The sequence below is a fragment of the Ciconia boyciana genome, chromosome 14 (genome assembly GCF_034638445.1).
Source record: "Ciconia boyciana chromosome 14, ASM3463844v1, whole genome shotgun sequence".
NCBI classification, from domain to species: Eukaryota; Metazoa; Chordata; class Aves; order Ciconiiformes; family Ciconiidae; genus Ciconia; species Ciconia boyciana.
In genome coordinates this window covers 8,741,126-8,758,444 of record NC_132947.1, presented here as the reverse complement: position 1 = coordinate 8,758,444, position 17,319 = coordinate 8,741,126, and the positions used below count along the sequence as shown (strand labels likewise).

The 17,319-nt window shown below is 48.5% G+C and overlaps 1 protein-coding gene across 8 annotated transcripts; it reads right to left on the bottom strand.

The window, feature by feature from the left end:
- Positions 1 to 483: 483 nt before the first annotated feature.
- On the bottom strand, positions 484 to 15,817 carry SALL4 (spalt like transcription factor 4). 8 transcript variants are annotated; one of them, XM_072879521.1, is made up of 5 exons: positions 15,476 to 15,817; positions 4,717 to 7,251; positions 3,744 to 4,051; positions 2,529 to 2,627; positions 484 to 1,548 (listed from the first exon to the last, which is right to left on the bottom strand). In XM_072879521.1, the coding sequence occupies exons 1-5, from the start codon at positions 15,543 to 15,545 to the stop codon at positions 1,489 to 1,491; spliced, it is 3,072 nt and encodes a 1,023-aa protein (XP_072735622.1). In that variant the 5' UTR covers positions 15,546 to 15,817; the 3' UTR covers positions 484 to 1,488. The 8 variants fall into 8 exon arrangements, with proteins under 8 accessions (XP_072735622.1, XP_072735623.1, XP_072735616.1 ...); XM_072879522.1 differs by having other exon boundaries at positions 484 to 1,049; XM_072879515.1 differs by having other exon boundaries at positions 484 to 2,627; positions 15,476 to 15,816.
- Positions 15,818 to 17,319: the final 1,502 nt, after the last annotated feature.

Sequence of the window (17,319 nt, the reverse complement as noted above, 5' to 3'; positions counted from 1 at the left end):
GCAAAATGCATTTGCTAGTTTAGGTTGTGAGTATCAGAATCTCAACACTTTTCCATTATATCAGGGCCGTTTTGAGAACTGGTTTCCTTTAATAACTAACTTCCCCTAGAAGAGCATTTTTCTATGCAGCCAGCATCTTCAGGCAGTGGCAATTTGATAACTTAGTATTCCTTTCCCTTTCTAGGGTGATCACAGTACAGGAATTACTGCACTTACTACTGTCGTTCTATTTTAGTGTGGGAATCAACATCCCTGGCGAGTACCAATCCCTGTATCAAACCCCAACTGTTCCCCAGAAACTGATCTAGAGAATCCTCCGCTGCTACCTAGTTTCTGTTGTTTTAAGCAACAAACTAAAGCATAACCCTAGATCATGGATTTTAAAAGTCACTGGAGTGAGACAGCATGCTGCCTATTGAACTTGCTCTTCAGGAGACAAATGCAAATGCTTTGCCAGAAAAATTTAAGCACTAAGTGTGAAAAAGCCATCCCAAAATTTATTCTCAAAATGTCAACAGAAATGCATCAGTAGATACTCAAAACTACAGAGTTCTTAAAAGTCATACATTCACAACGCAGAAACTTGACAATTGGGATGCCTTTTGCATGGTCTATGTAACAATATCCATTTTACAGTGTAAACAGGTACTGGTATGTTCTTTCTTACAAGTCCAGCAGGAAAGGCACAACTCGGCATAGAGAGATCATAAGCAAGAATCAGGTGCAACGACATTACACAAACTTTTGGTAATCTGCATTTTTGGGGCCTTCCACAATGGAGACTGGACTTGAAGATTTCCTGCAGTCAACAATTAGACTTCTTTCCATCGTTCAGTCCTTCCATACCAAATGCTCACTTTCCAGTCTGGTTTAGATCCCATTACACATACAGTTCCAGCAGACGTTAGAGGAATAGTGAAAGGTCAGTCCAGTAAGTCTTCAGGTGCTTCCACTAATACATCAGGTTTTGGTTTCAGATAGTGCATGGAAGCATCTGCTTGAATCTCAGTTCATTACAGTGGTCATTAATAGAAAAATAGACACTACAACTACAAAAGGAAAAAATGAGGTAGATAACTTAGAATCCAGATGACTATCCCAGCAACCTTCATACAATACACATGGACCATTAATTACCATTTTGGTAGAATGCAAGTTCACAGACCACCAAGAAACTTAATGACCAGAGTAGGAATGCCATCCAAAAACCCACAAAACATTTAACCTAAGCATGAATACTTCATATTTAAATACAGGTTTACACAGACTGATCTTCTAAATTACCCAAATGAAAAAAATAAAAATAAAAAAGTCTCTTGCTAAGGAAACTAGTTCCCATGCCTAATTGCAACAGTCACCTGAGATTCCTTGCAGAGCTTTTAGACCTGACTTCCCAAGGCAAGTCTTCCCTTTCAAGAGAGGAAAAAAAAAAAGTATATACATACCCACCCATGCTTGTTTGGGGCTCTTGGTATTGAAATAAAACATCTAGGAAAAACTGCACATCTTTGGAATGAGGAGTTTTGGCACTACACTTGAAGGACTGTCCTAGTAGTAGTATTAAATAAGCAGCAGTCAACAATACAGAGAATTAATTTCTTAGGAGCAGTGATTAAAGAAAAACAGCAACTTTCTTTTCATAGAAATTCTGAGGCAAAAAATGAATTAAAAAAAATTTTGTAGTTTTTGTAGCCATTATAGTAAAAAGTACATTCAGAAACCACACAGAGCCAAAAATCCAAACAGAAAAACTATTTTTAAGAGGGTGGCAGACATTCTAGGATATTTACCCGCATTAACAGTTTTCATTTCTCATCAGTAAATAGAAGCTTTTCCATCAACAGTAGGTTGTTTCCACTCTATTCAAAACCCCCCAAGTATTTCACTCTAAACAAAGAGGTAAAGATTCTAACCTTTGGAATTTCAAGTTGTAGAAACTTCTGTAAGGCTGTACACATTAAAGTCACACGCAAGAACTACTTTGCAAGACCCGCATCTTTCCAAATAGAAGGAAATCCTATTCTTTATTATTTACTATTTGCAAAGCAATATCATGATTGTACTCTGGGCAACTCTTACAAAGACAACCATAAAATCATTTGCACGTCAATAGGAAAATAGGAGGCCGAAGTGGAATCTCTTAAAAATATATGTTTGTGTATATATATATTTGTTCTTTCTGTACGTCAACTTCACTAGAGTTTTTAACTAACAGCAATTTTGTTCTCCTCCATGAAGTGAGGGAACTGGTGTTTTGGCACATTGTCTGCAGCAGCACCACTGGCCTTCTCCGTATCAGAACCAGTCCCAGACTGGGTCCCATCTATTTTGGAGACCGTAGCAGTATTTATTGCCGAACCACCCCCAATGGTGACTGGAAGGGTAGGTAAGCCACCGCTCTGGATCACCGAGATCTCATTAGTCTTCATTGCTATGCCATTGCTGAGTACCGCTGCATACTGATTCCATACTGTGGGGTCAATGCTCACTGAAGGAGGAATTATATCCTTTGGAAACATTTCAGATACCTTCTTGGGATCGTTCCCCAGCAGAGCCATGGGGTTATCAATCGAAAGCCTTCTTCCCCGCCTGGCAGAGTTATTCCACATGTGAGTTCCTACATGGACCTTCCAGATGGGAAAAAAGTAAAGAGAATCGTTAATACTGCAGTTCTTTTATGGTATACCCAAGTTCTACTTTGCTTACAGCAAAGTTGCTCAAAAGAAGCCATGTATGCTCCATTTGCATTCAGGTAAGTATTTAAGCTGGCTAGTTCTTGTCTTTGTTCTGTTCCTGGCATGTGTAAGATACAGTCATTCTACTGCCTGACATCACCAAGGTTCTCTGGAGTTTACTGCTGAAGTGCTTATAGGACTGTGTTTTTAACTTATTGTAAGTGGTGTTGGAAGATGCTCCTGTCGTCCCCCCCCCCCAAAAAAAAAAAAAAAAAGCCACATTATTTGCTGTGGAATTGAAACATTGATATATTGAAAAAAAAAAATACTAGTTAATGCAAAAAAACCTCACCAAGTAAATTGGAAGAGAGGTTACACCTAAGCTAAAATCTTCCACACCACAAACATACTGCCAGTGCTTCCAGCAAGTAACTGTTCACAAACCGCAGAGTATTTTCCCTCCCTATCAGCATTTATGCAAAAGGACTGAAGAGCTTGAAGAGGTTCTCATGGGAAGTGAGAAGGCTCTGTGCAAGTGAGGGAGCTGTGAGCCCCTTACAGGGCAAATGGATTAATCTGACAATAAAGACAGACTTGCAGCACTTCTTCAGCAAGTGCTTAGACGCAATCTCCAAGTACTTTGTGCTATCTCGGGATTATCCTCTCAATTTTATCCCTCGTCATCCCGCATGGTGTTTCAAGCAGTGCAGTGTAACGCATGTGTTCTGTAGGCATCATTTTGTAGCATCATTTTGTAGCATTCAGTCTATGAAATGTTTACGTCTTGACACACCCAAATCCAAATGAAAATAAAGCAGGCTGCTTAGTAAGGGCTAAGCCTTCCCTACCATCCAAAAAAGGAAAGTCAAGGACAGTAGCAAAGACTTCTGCGGGTGATCTCAGTACATTGTTTAGCAAGTTGTGTGAAGAAACTCAGGAAGGAGAGACAAAAGTCAAAGATAACCATTTGAGGAACTAAAAGAAAATCAAAGTTGTCCCCAAAGGCAGGACAAATATTAGCAATAGTCTTTCCCCAACAAAGGGGATCACAACATAAGGATGATTTACCTTCAGGTTTCCTTTTGTTGTAAAGGCTCTCCCACAGATGGTGCAGGCAAATGGCTTTTCACCAGTATGGGTCCGTTCATGAATCTGAAGGGCGCTGGCAGAGGAGAAGTTCTTCCCACACGTAGTGCAGATGTGCTGTTTGGCGGGACGGCAGAATTTCGGTCGTGGCACGAGGAGAGGGGCAACACCAGGGGAGAGAGCTGGTGGGCCAATGAAATGGCTAGTGCTAATGGGACGCTCGCTGGGCATCTCCATTTTTATGAGGGCTGGTGGGGCTCTAACAAAAGCAGCTGGAATACTACTTCGACCTGGAAAGAAAGCAAAGATAACATTTATCCCAACCTCCTCCTGCTTCCAAGCTTAAACCTGGCTAAGATACCAGAAGCCCTGCCTTTGGAGCCGCACGTCCCTGAAGAGCATGCCTGCAAAGCCCTCCAAAGACACGTGGTAGGGCTGCTACTACACTTGCTAGGATGCTCTGAAAGAAGTCAGTTCATCCCTATTTTTATTGGTGAGCTTAGGAGTTAGAAAGTCTCACTTTCAGGTCAAATTTAGATCAACATTAGCCTCAACGCTAAAGAGCTCAAAAACCCCACAAAAGATTCCAGAGTTTTAATGTCACATTCTTGGGTTAAGCTGTTTTCCATGAAACACAAACATGTATCTTTAGAGAGCTATAGGTAGGTGTGAGGTGAGCCCATGAAAGACAGTAAGTGCACAGCCTCTATTTATTTTAAGGACCTCTATGCTACCCCTTGCAGGAGATGACAGCACTTAATTCTTTGAATTTTGTTGAATTTTGAGTCTGACTGAGTCAGAAAAACTTTACAGGGCATATGCCCCTATCCTAATAGAGGAGAAGGAAGAGAGGAAAGCTAAGAAGGTTTTGACTCCTGTTGGTCCTCTTAGAGATAGATTTCCTCCAGTCCTACTACCCCACCCCAAGTTATTGCCAGCATTTCATATTACTCACCATATTCTCCATTTGCAAAGTGTAACCCAGGTTCTTCTTTAATGACCTTTCGACCAATATTGCCGTAAGTTAAATCCAAAGCACCGACGACCCCTTCCATTTCTGCAGAAGCGTTCTCAGGACCCTCAGATTTGTTTCCCGTGCCTGTATCTTCTTGATTGTTGAAGCTAGGTGACTTTGACCTTATGCTCTCAGCTTGGCTGTTGGCTGGGGACAGAGCCTGGAGCGATGCAGACTCGGAGGCAGCAGGACTCCTGCCGTTCTGATAATCTGGATCTCCTGCCACAGAAGACGAATCATTTGTCATGCCATCACTTTCTGCTGACCCATTGTCACTAGACTTCAAGCTGCTTTGCCGCTGCAAGTTCAAAGCAGAGTTGACGATCTTCATTTGATTCTCCAGTGCTGCAATACCAGAGAAGGTGGCTGCCGTGGCTGGTGATTCTGATTGTGCATCGTACGGAGTAGGAGGTTTTGAAGAACTCCTAGGGCCATCCTGAGAGTCCAAGTCCTCTTCCATCTCTATGCTTTCCACGGTCTCGCCTGGGCGACTGATGTCTCCATTCTTCTCAGCCACAGTAGGATCCCCATCAGTAGCGTCACAGGTGTTTTCCGGCATTGGTGTATTGGGTATTTGTCCCCCCATATGCATGCGGATATGCTGCTGCAACACAACTGCGTTTGTAAACTTCTTCTGGCAAATAGGACACGAATGCTGCATCTTCAAAGGCGTATTGGCCCGGTGGACACCATAATGAGTTTTAAGGTTCCCTTTAGTGGAGAAGGCACGGCCACAGATTTTACACTTGAATGGCCTCTCTCCAGTGTGAGTACGGTAATGCATTTTGAGTGAACTCTGGCAGCTCAGCACTCTGTGACAGATCAGGCACTCATTGGGGTCAGCAGTGGATTTGTCGATATTTTCAACCAGCTGCTGAAGCTTCGATGTTTCTGAGCCTTGCTCGTTTGACCCGCTTACATGGAAGATGCTCACGCTGCAGGTAGCTTGTGGTGAACTCAAGCTCTGCTCTGTTCCCGATTCATGACCGACCGCCCCTGATGAGGAAGAGCCACCCTCACTTTCTGGAGAAGGCCTTGACTGCAGGTCACTTGAGAACGTACCAGGCAGAGACTCCTTAATGCCTGCTAGGTTGGAGACGGTCTGAGGTGCACTGGTGGCCGCAGAGGTAGGCAGAGTTGTTAGGAGAGGTTTGCTATCCACAATTAGGTTGGACTCATCCAGTGGCACAGACATCCCATACGGGATTCCAGTGCTAGTGGGAACATTGTCCAGGTGCTCAGGAACTGGGTAAGGATTCATCTTTATGTGGGGGTATTTGTCTTTGTGACGCTGAAAATGCACTTTAAGGTTTCCTTTGGTTGTAAAGCGGTTACCACAAATGTTACACTTGTAGGGTCTTTCACCGGTGTGGGAACGGAGGTGAATCTGCAGGGCACTGTCATTGCCAAAGACCTTGCCGCAGAATTTACACTTGTGTTTGAAGAACGGCTCTTCTGCATTCGGTTTGCTTTCAGACACACTAATGTTGGGAGGTTTTCCCTTCCCCTTCTTTGAGGAATCTATTACAGAAGAAACAGCCGAAAGCGGATTTTGGAAGATGACGGAGTTGGAGGACTGAGGTAGCAAAGGATTCGGGAACCGAGAAATGGAGCCGGGGAGGCTTCTGCTTGCCTCCGGCTTCAAGGGGAAGGAGGAGGAGAGCCCAGCAGCCAGCGAGCCGGCGGCCGCAACGCCAGTGTTAGAATGAGGTAGTTTTCCTTGCTTCAAGGATTCCAGTGATAGGCTCTGGCTTCCAGCTTTTTGTCCGATTAAAGCAACAGCAGCCGACAGCTGCTGAGACATGTGAGCGCCCAGAGCTTTTAGTGGATCAGTAGCAGCTGCTATAGAAGGATGCAGGGCATGGGGAGCCATCATGGCAATCTGAATGCGAATTTGCTCCGTCAACTGAATTTGCTGGAGTTGCTGCTGCTGCAAACACACGAGCTGCTCCAGGATCATGGGGATAGCATTGAAACTGGCTGCTGAAGAAGAGATGGCATCGGAGGTCCGCTGGTTAACAGCCACTTTAGTGCCCCGTATTGTCTGCAAAGTCACGTTAGTGTTTGGTACTTTGGATTTTGGTAGATAGCTTAGCCCAGGAGCTGCAGGCGTGACGGGGGGTTCTATTTTAAGGTACATTCCTCCTACCGACTCAGCATCCATTTTTCCTTCTCTCTTTTCCATAGAACCAGTGCAGCCCTTTGCCTGAATGTCCTTGCGTGTCCTGCTATCCATTCGATCACTTGGAAAGCTCCCTAGAGAAGCTTCAGAGAAGCTTTCAGGGGGTACTGTTCCCTCACTGTCATTCATGATTAGAACAGGTGGATTTTTAGTGCAATTTTTCTTATGCTCAAGGAATTCAGAGAGATCAAAGAATTCTGCACAGCATTTCTCACAGATTTTAGTTTCCTCCGTGCGACACCTTTTGGAACTCATTTCACCATCTCCGTCACCTGGGACGTCTTGTGGACTCCCTTAAAATAAAAGAAAGTCACATTATTAATAGCTAGATTTAGACTGAGTATGTCCTGTTCTTGAGATCACCGACTTCACCTGAATTGCAAGTTAAAGATAAAAGTCACTGGAATCAAGTTTGCAGATCGATCTGAAGTCCTGCTCTTTGTTTTGCTGCTAATTCATTTGCAGCCCCAAAGAAATCTGCATCTCAATTCTGTTTTCAAAAAACCCAATAATATAAAAGGAATCTCACAAGGCTTGATGGAAAGAGGTTTATCTCAAATCCCTTTATTCGGGTAAAAAAGGAACAGCGCAGCAAGTCAACTAGCACCTGCAAAACAGCTTAAAAGGAACACAACCCAAGGAAGAGAGACAAGGCAGCGTAACACTGAGCAAAACGTCACGTAAGCTTATTTTGTGTTTGTACTTCAGTTTGTAATCCTTAGTTAGCTATCTCACAGAAATTCATACAAGATTGTTAAAACAAGAACTTCAGAGCAGTTCTTAATTGTACACGGATCTATTAAATGACATTCACTCTGCCATTATGGAAGTAATTACTACCAAAGAAGGCTGACAAAAGCAAAAGTAAGTCCAATATTAGCTTTTAAATACTTGAAAAAGACACTTACATAAAAAAACACCTCTAAAAAGCCACAGAAGTAAAGAAAAGATTATTAACTTACAGAACCCCACACATAGGTACGAGCCTACACTGATGCTGGTGATTATTAGAAAGCAATGCAACAAGTCCTGCTTGCAAAACACACAAAGTCGTTTCAGACCCGCTGAGGACAGGGTGTTTAGCTGCACCCGCAAATCACCCGCTTTTAGGGAGGGGGAGGAAAAGCAAAGCTGGTCTGCAAGTCCACTCCTGCCCTTCCTCCACCACTGCCCCGCAAATTAGACTGAACATAACTCAGGGAACTATCAGAACGGGAAGAGAGGTTAAGAGAAATTCTAAACCAAAACAGGATGTTTTTGCTCAGTCTATCCATCCTTCAAACAACAAACTCGCACCCAGCTCAAGGCAGGCACGGGAGGCAGGAGCGTTCAGGAGCAAAACGTGAGGCTCATCAAGCTGAGGGGGAAGCGGGAAGGACTGCAGATGTCTTACAGCCCCCATCAGGTGAAATGTCCTGTAACTCACACTAGTTGGTCCCATTTTGATGGGTGCCAAGGGTACAGTAAGCAAGTACTTCACCTCCCACACAGCCAGCGGGGCACACTGCAGACCTCCACCACAGCAGAGAATTTGTATTACGAGATCTCTTCTATCTAGGTCTTGCATCTCCAGTAATTCATCTCGGGGCCCAGCTCCGGTTCCACGTTACTAGCCCACACCATTTTACAAGGGGAACCGAAGACTCTGCAAGCACAGGAGCTATTTGCGGCTTTCATTTTAAAGGTGTAACTGAACCACACATCTGATACATGTGTATATCCTGTACATGGCAGGGTGGAGGGGAAGCATGTCCAAGCAACAACTCAAGCACGCTGACTTACTGTTTCAAGGCAGTGTAAAGGCTCTGTAAGGGAGGATATTGCAAACCTTGACATTTGTTAGGTTAACAAGGGGATTGTATGTATAGTCAACAAATCAAACTTCAACTGTTTAATGTTGAGTGACAGAAAGTGCATGTGAAAGTTTATTTTTAAAAAACAACCAACTTGATCAATTAAAAAATGCAAGTATCAGAGGCCTGTTATGCTATGGTCTGCAGAGCAAGAATTCCAAATCTGTATGTATGCAATTCTGTTAATCACATACACTTCGGAGTTACAAGTCTGTGAACAGGGAGGAAAGGTGTTCTCAGCACAGCTATGATCAAAACTGTTTGGATCCCTCACATCTAAACAGGGAGAATTAAATACTTTTTCTCCCCCCATCCTTCAGCCCAAACAACTTCCACAAATGAAGGAAACCAGTAAAAGCATAGTTTTAGCATACATTTCCCACCCCAAATATCATTAAATTGATGCCTCTGAAGTTGATTTAACTCTATGGAAAAATATACAGAGAAATCTAGTCTGCAGACAAGTACAAGTAGTACATGATACAGAACTTGATCAACAAATAGGGTCAACTGAGGTCAAGAACGGATGTTTTTAAACTCATCTTTGCAAGAGTCTGAGCAGATATAATGGGAAAGAAAGCACTGCTGATGAAAAAACACAAGAAACTTCCATAGCTACTCTGTACACTGACTCAAGATGTCTTTACTTGACTGTTTCCATCCATCCAACAGTTATGTCACAGAACAGGCTAAAACATCAAAACCTCTTTTCCAAATCCTTTAGCATTTAGGGCTTTAACAGTCCAATTTCCCAGGCCGAACTATACAGTTTCCCTGTGTTCCAAAATAACCTTACATTTTACTTCAGAAAGCACAAAGCTCTTCCTTCCAGTCAGTCCTCCATGAGCACATGCATTTCACACTGCAGTCTGCACCTCCACAGTGGCCATGCAAAACGTTTCAAGTGGAGTAGAAATGTCCGTGTGAAAGACTGTTGCCCACCCCCAAGAAGATATTCCAGGATAACTACGTCTAGACAAGTCCTCAAACTTCAACGGCTTCAAAGCATCTGATCATTTATCTCCCTTCCCTTGATAGTTCCTTCAATTTTTTTCCATTCATAAGACCACGCTAAATTCAAAGCCTCCTTTTCCAAACTCCAGCACAGCCTATGCTCCCAATTTTCACAGTTCTGAGGAGCTCCAGAGATCACTTTTCTGGTCCTAAGCACCAGTTGCCACCACAGAGAAAGAAACTCCAGTAAATTGAAGGCACCTGAGCTCGGCAGCAGCAGGCAGGTTAGCAGCCCTGCCCCTGCCCGCTCTGTCACACAGTTTAGTTGCCAGTTCCCCTGTCTGACAGTAAGGCAGTAACTCAGGACTCCAAATAAATTCAATTCCCACCTTGTACCGACTTGCTGCATGACAAGTAGGAGAGAGTTACGCCTTATTTTCCCTTCCACCTTAGAAAAAGTAAGTATAATAGCTTCCCCTATCTCAAAAAGGTTTTGGTTTTTTTAAGATACAGTCAGTAGAAGCACTATGCTTGGTTATGGCACAGTAGCTGGAAGAAAGGAGAAATTTACTGTTTCTTTTCAGAAAAGCTGTTGGTTTTTTTAACTCTTCATCTTGATTTCTAGCTACATCCTCTCCCCAGCCTGGAAGGAGCACCAAGCGCCTGCAATCAGAGCACCTCATTTACCCAAACCCCCGTGCTGCCCTGCCCTGCCCTCCCCCCGAGCCCTCATCACTGACATGAACCTAACGGTCTGAAAACGGGGGTTTTCTCTGCAAAGAAGCCTCCCTGTGCAGCCAGCTCGGTCCACATACTGTACAAGGATTTACCGAGCAGCAGAGAGCCCTGCCACAACAATTGCTTGTGCACTTCACTTAACCCTCTCCAAAGGCTTCCCAGGGATAGGACTTCTACTGTTTTTTTTTATCTCCCCACCCCCGAATTTCAGGAATGTTATCTCTCAGCATCTAGTTATCCAATAAGTTAGAAGAATGCAGTAAACCCAGCAGGGGGGTTAGATTGAATCACTGGCAAATGGATGGAAAAAATCCACTATTGTGTAGGACAAGGCGGTCATCGACAAGGAAGGCTGATAAAATCCACACAGCTCGAATTAATTTTTTTTTGAGGGAACCAGTGAAAGAGCAGTGAAATAAGTCTTGTCTGGTTTGATGCAATTTCAGAAAGGGTGCTGTTGGTCTACCACTCATCTGAGCAATTAGTGACCTATTTATGGGGTTTTTTTCCAACTGTAATAAAATTATATTTCACTTGAATTGGGAGGAAATGGCCAGAGCTCAAGCTTTCCTCCCCTTATTTTTTTTTTTTCAGGAATTTATTATCTTTGGTGAGCTTACTTTTTCCACAGACTACATCTGATCACCTACTTTAACATTAACATAACCATGCACTTCCACGGTTAAAATTAACTCGTGAAGGATTAGCAAGTATCCACTCCAGCCCTAGACGTGAAAACCTCTGCCAGCAGCTCCCTGTTGCCCTCAGGTATCGTGCCTCCCTGTTTTTTTTTTTTTCTGTTCCCAGCTGAAAAGCTAGGACTTCCAAGAACTTTAACCTGTCCAAAAATTCCCTTCTTCCTCCACTATAAACGCCATTTAAACCATTTTCTTTAACGATGAAAAGTCAGTTCCTTGAGGTAAGCAAAACACACGGCTACTTACAGAAACATTCAGGAGCCCTCTATGTTTTCTACACCGAATTTATCAGCAGCATTTTTCTGCCCAAGGAGCCAGAAACGTGTTACACCTAACAATTAGAGTTTCACACGTTTTCGGGTTCTCTCTCGAGGCTTTTATTTTTAAACTATTATCTACCTTCTGATTCACCCTTTTGATTTTGATTACCCACCTACCAAGGAGAAGGGACACAATATTGTGAGTAAACGCATCCGAAGAGCAAAAAGCGTTAAAACTCGCAGGAGAAGTGCGGAGCAGAGGCGCTGGCTTCAAAGGGCGGCGGCGTTGCTGGCCGCAGCCCTCCGCGCAGGCCCCGCTCCCCGGCCTCCCGCAGTCGCTTCCAAGGGCCTCGGAAGGCGGCCGGTCTGCGGGAGCCCTGCGGAGCCCCGCGGAGCCCCTCTGCCGAAGCTCTGCGCGTTACCCGCCGAGCCGCACGCCCGGAGCCCTTCGCGCACACGCGTGCCGCGCCGGCGAGCGCGGGGCCGGTCGGTGGAGGGCACTCACGCCCCGCGCCGGCCCCGCGGCTCTGCCCGGCCCCCGCGGGGAACCGGCCGCCCCCGGGCGGTGCTGCCAGGCGGGGCCACCCCGAGGAGCACGGCCGGGGCTGGCCCCGCTCGGCCTCCCTCCCCCCCCCCCCCCCCCCCAGCATCCACCTGAGCCCACACGGCAACCCGGACCTTACCTACAAGGACTTCTTGTTAAGCCGAGGGCGATTCCCGAAGCTGGTTCACGAAGTAACCACCAAAAAGCCGAGGTTTCCCCCCAGAAGCTGCAGCAGCGGCCACCCGCCCTCGGCCCTACCTGCTCGGCGGCGGCCGGTCCTCCCACCGGCGCGGCCCGCAGCTGTGGAGGCGGCGGCCCCGGACCACACTTAACACTAGTACAGTGTTTAAGACCGAGCTAAACGGCACAAACCCCGCTGCCAAGGTCAATTGCATGAGAGTCCTAATTGTAAGCCTGACATCAACTTACCACCCACAGCAAGCAGGAGGAGGCAAAGGTTAGAGCAGCAGCTCTGTCAAAACGTCACATGCCGCCGAGCCCAGCACAAGGGCTTCATCACTACAACCAATATAATGTTTCACTTACGTAAAAGGAAAAACAAGCCGGGCATCGCCCCCGCCCCCCCGGCACCCTCACCCCTCGCCGCTGCTGCACCCCGGCCGCGCAGCCCGTGGCACGGCCGGGGGACGCGGCCCCCCCGCCGCCCTCTGCCCCGCCGCTCCCCGCCGGCCCGGCCAGCCTTCCCCGCGCCGGGAGCTTCGGGCAACCCACGATAAACAGTAAATACAAGAAAACCACCGCAAAACTTGCCTTTCCCCGTTAAACACCCCCCCCCCTCCACTTCAGCAGAGCTCAAAGCACGAACCGGGGATTTAAAGAAAGGAAATCTCCAATTCTGCCCTGAGAAAAAGTTGCAGTTTGATACTGTATTTTTAAGAATGAATCAGATTTTTAATGGCAGCAATCCAGCACAATGGGCATTTCCAACCCCTTTGTGAAAATGCTAATTTTCAGTATGTAGCTTTACTCTCCAGTGACCACCTGCTGATTTTTTGACCTGTTAATTGATCCCCAGGTTAGCAGAACCGTCTCTTAACACGCTGCATTGTTCACAGAGGTGGGTCCCAAATCGCTTTGCAAAAAAAGGAACGCTTGCAAAAGAGGAGATAAGGGCTTGATTTTATTATTTACGATTATGTATATACTCGATAATGTCCCAGACAAATCCCTGCGGTATTTCGACTTTGTTATGCAGCTTCATCACTTGCTATTTACGGGCACACCTGGAGCGGGAAACAGCAAGACTATTTTGGAGATTTGCGGGCGATAAGAGGCATCGGAGTCGCGGCCGCGATTTTTTATTTCTGGAAGCAGAAACGAAGGTCGCACAGGACGGGGCTCCAGTGCGGGGGGACCCCGCCGCCGCTCCCGGGCCGCAGCGGAGGGTCCCGGCGGCCGCGGCCGCGGGGCGGCGCAAGGCAGCACCGGCCCCCCGCTCCCCCCCCGCCACCGCAAGAGCCCCCCGACCGGCAAACGACGGCCCCATCCGAGGCGGCAGGAGACACCCCCCCCCCCCCGGCGGGGCGCGAGCTTCGCCAGGTCCCCCCGGTCTGTGCAGTCGCCGCCCCGGCTCCCGGCGGGATTTTCATCCAGGGTTTTGTTGTTAAAAGAGGAGGGGAGGAAAAAAAAAAAAAGCCCCAACAACAACAAAAAAGCAGCTGGCCATTGCCCCGGAGAGCGCGGTGTGTAGCGATCCGATCCTCCCCTCCCTGCACACCTCCCCCGCCCCACGCAGGGCGCATCAGGAGTTATTAACCCTTTTGTTTCAGCGCAGCCCCGGAGGTGGCTTTCCAGCAGTGGGCAGAGATTTACATGTGGAAACATCACCTCCATCCCCCAACCTAACCATATGCACAAAGGAAAACAGTCATGCATTAAACATGGGATTTATTGCCTTCTGGCCAGCTTGCTGTTTCTTAAGTCACCATTAACCGGACCCAACAATTGCACATTTCGACTCAAAGAAGAGGGGGGGGGGAGGAGGAAAAAATTAAGAGCCCGAACCTCCTGCGGGCTGGGAATAAGCAGCTCCTGTAACGTGCATCGGTATCGATCAGTTCCAGGGATGGAAAAACCCCACACAAACCCGGTCCCTTAGGAAGGCAGAGAACCCAAAGAAAGTTCTTGGGGGACACAGAGAAGCGTTTAGGCACAACGACCACAACAACTCCTAACAAACGCAGCAGCCCTGGCCAGCTCACGGCCAGCCTCCCCTTCCCCACCCGGGACGCGTCCTCCCGGCTCCACTCTCGCTCCGGAGCAGGACGGGCACCGCGGGAGCTTGCCCCGCTCCGCGGCACCAGGGGCGTTAATAGCGGGGGGAGAGGCCCGCAGCGGAGCCCAGGCAGCCGCAGCCCCCCCCGCAGCCCGGCTGCGGGAAGATGCTGCTCCGCCGACGAAAGCTCCGGCAGCCCCGACCCTTCCCCGCTCCCGCGGGGGACACCGTGGGGGCAAGCGAGTGTCCCTTTCACCGCCTCCCCCGCACGCCCACCCCCACCCTGAGCTGCGAACTAATTTGAAGGCAGATTTATACTTTCCTCTTCCCTTAGCCAGGCAAAGTGCTGCGAGCTCCCCGAAAAGGAGGGGCAGCGATTTGCGGTAGCGAAATCCCCCACACCGCCCGAATACAAAGCGCTCACGCACACCCCACATTAGCTCACCGGAGTTATTTTAGGAAGTCGGAAATCAAAGATGGCTGGAGGTCAAGCTACAAAAGGTCCAGGGCGATTGTGATCTCCAACAAAAATAGTCCGAGCGCTGAATTTTTTTTTTTTTTAAAGCCCCACAAAAATCCTCATACAACTACCGAAAAAGTGTTAAATAGATCGGGGAAACCAAACTCGAGCCATTTCCTACCCCTGCAAAATTGTTCGCAATTCCTTCCCCTCCCCTCCGCTTGCCCCCCCCAATGCCCTCCGCCTCAGGGAGCCTTTGGGGTTCACCTCCCATGAGGGGCTCACCTCCCATGAGGCTGCACCCCGAGCGCAGCGGCAGCGGGGCGGGCGCAGCCCCGCGGTCCCCACGCGGGGCCCGGCGCAAGCTCCGCGGGACCGGGGGGGGGGGGTGCGGGGCACTGGGGGGCCGCCACCCGGGCAGGGCGAGGGACCCCTCGGGCAGCTCCGCGCAGGGCTGCGCCCCAGAGCGGCCCAAAGCCGAGCTCTCCCCCCCCCCCCCCGGGAAATACCGCGGGGCCGGTGCCCCCGCGCAGCCCCGCGGAACAACACCGCGCTAGGGCTCCGCAGGGACGCGGGGACTGAAATGCCCCCAAAAGCCTGCGGGGAGCTGGGGGCCGGGTTCCTGGCAGAGCCCGTGGGGGGAAGAGAGCGGGGGGCGCAGCACGAGGGTGCAAAAAGCCCCCCGGCAAGCGCCCCGCGCCGCCCCGGCCGCCGCCTCCGCGCATCAGGAAAGTTGGGACCCGCCGCGGCTCCGCGCCCGCCCTTGCGCCTCACCACTTGCAGCATCTGGGGGCTGCTCCTCGGAGTTGATGTGCTGGGGCTTCGCCTGCTTCCGTCGCGACATGGTGCACCAGCATCGGGAGCAAAATAGTAGCAATTATTTTCCTCTTCACAACAAATTCCTAGAGTTGGGAAATTACCCCCATTGGGCGGAATGCGCATGTCAGAGTAATTATGATTATCAATAATGCATTGCGATTTATCATGGGTCCCTGACAGCTGATTGGCCTGAGTCCAAGGGCTCACAGATTATTCAAATAAGGTCCATTGATCAGGGCCAGCGGGGCACGCTGGGCGATGTAGTCCCAGCCCAGCCCGCCCGGGCGGGCGACAAAGGCGTGCGCCCCGCCGGGGCCGGGGCCGCCCCGGGCAGCCCTCCCCGGGCAGCGGGGGGCCGGACCCAGCTTTGGGAGTAAACAAACAGGCCGGCAGCCCGGCTTGCCGGGCCGGCGAGGGACGATACCTTTGTTATCTCACCTGCGCTTTTTATATTGTGCTTTAAAGACTTTTTCTCCCCCCCTTCCTCCCCCCCCCAAAGCAAGCAGAAGCCCGGGACAATGCTAATTCTTCCCTTTGTCGTGAGATAAGGTGGAAAAGGAAAGAGCACTGATTGCCCGAATGGACGAGCCCGGGGTCTCCTGGCGTTGTAGGCAAGTTAAGGGGCTTTAAAAGCGGATCCGGACGGCGCGTAATGATGCTTGCCGTTGGCTCATTTGTTTAAAGACTTCTTTTAAGTCTCACTTGCTGGGAAGCCGACAAAATTGAGCCAATTGTATTTTTAACAGCAAATAAAAACGCTAGACATGTAAAAGGTTCACGTGAAAAACTTGAAGCAAGTGAAAAACCAACACTTTGAAGGCGTTTTCCTGTACTAAGTTGACTGTGTAAGTACACAGTGGAATCATTTTCATTTTTACTCCCCTCTTCTGCTGTTGGGTTCCTTGTGAAAAGGCACCACGTTTAAATCCTCCCCCCCCCCAAGCCCCAGCTGGGTGGCCCGGCGTTTGGTGGCACACGGGGGTAGAGCCGGAGTGCCCAGCCGTGAGTGCGGGCCCCACCTCAGCTGAGCCTCGACTTGCTCTGCTGTGAAGCCCTGGGAGCAGAGGCATAGGGCATATGGCATTCCTCTGCCACAGAGCAGAGGCACCCCTACCTCCGATCCCCACCGAAGCCCGCTGGCCCTCGCATAAGCAAAAATGTGAGGGTCCTTGAACATATGGAGATGGGGATTGCAAAATCTTTGTGGGAGACACGGTGTCTTTTTGTTTTCATTTAGAAGACCCACTCCCCCCCCATCTATCTATGGAAAATGAAATGGATTGGTAAAAGACGTTGGAGAGAGAGAGAGATTGATTTGGTGAAGAGATTATTTTGTTGATTTGAAGGAGCAGGGCCCTGGGCGAGGATTCAGAAGGTCTAGGTTCGGTCAAAATCAGACTCAATACGCCATTGCATTCATCAGCAAACAATTTACCAGGGGCTGTGCCTCAGTTTCCCACTCGTGAACTGAGGATGACATTTCCCCAGCTGCAAAGCTGTTGTGAGGATAAACATCCATCCCAGATTATGTGGGATTCAGAGGGTGATGCGGAGTGGAAAACCCAAATCCTGCTAGACAGCAGGAAGGTGGAGGGAGGAACCAATGGCACCTAGTGAGGCCACACAGTCGCCACAGAACATTGCACATCACCACAGTCTCAGTTTACCAGTTACTTTACCTGCATTTTTACCTTACAAAAACCCTGGTGCTTGTACAACATTTATTATATTCTAAAGTTTGTGCCTGTGCATACAGTCATGCCAGGTGTCCATGGTAGTGCTCAGGATTATGTCTTTTT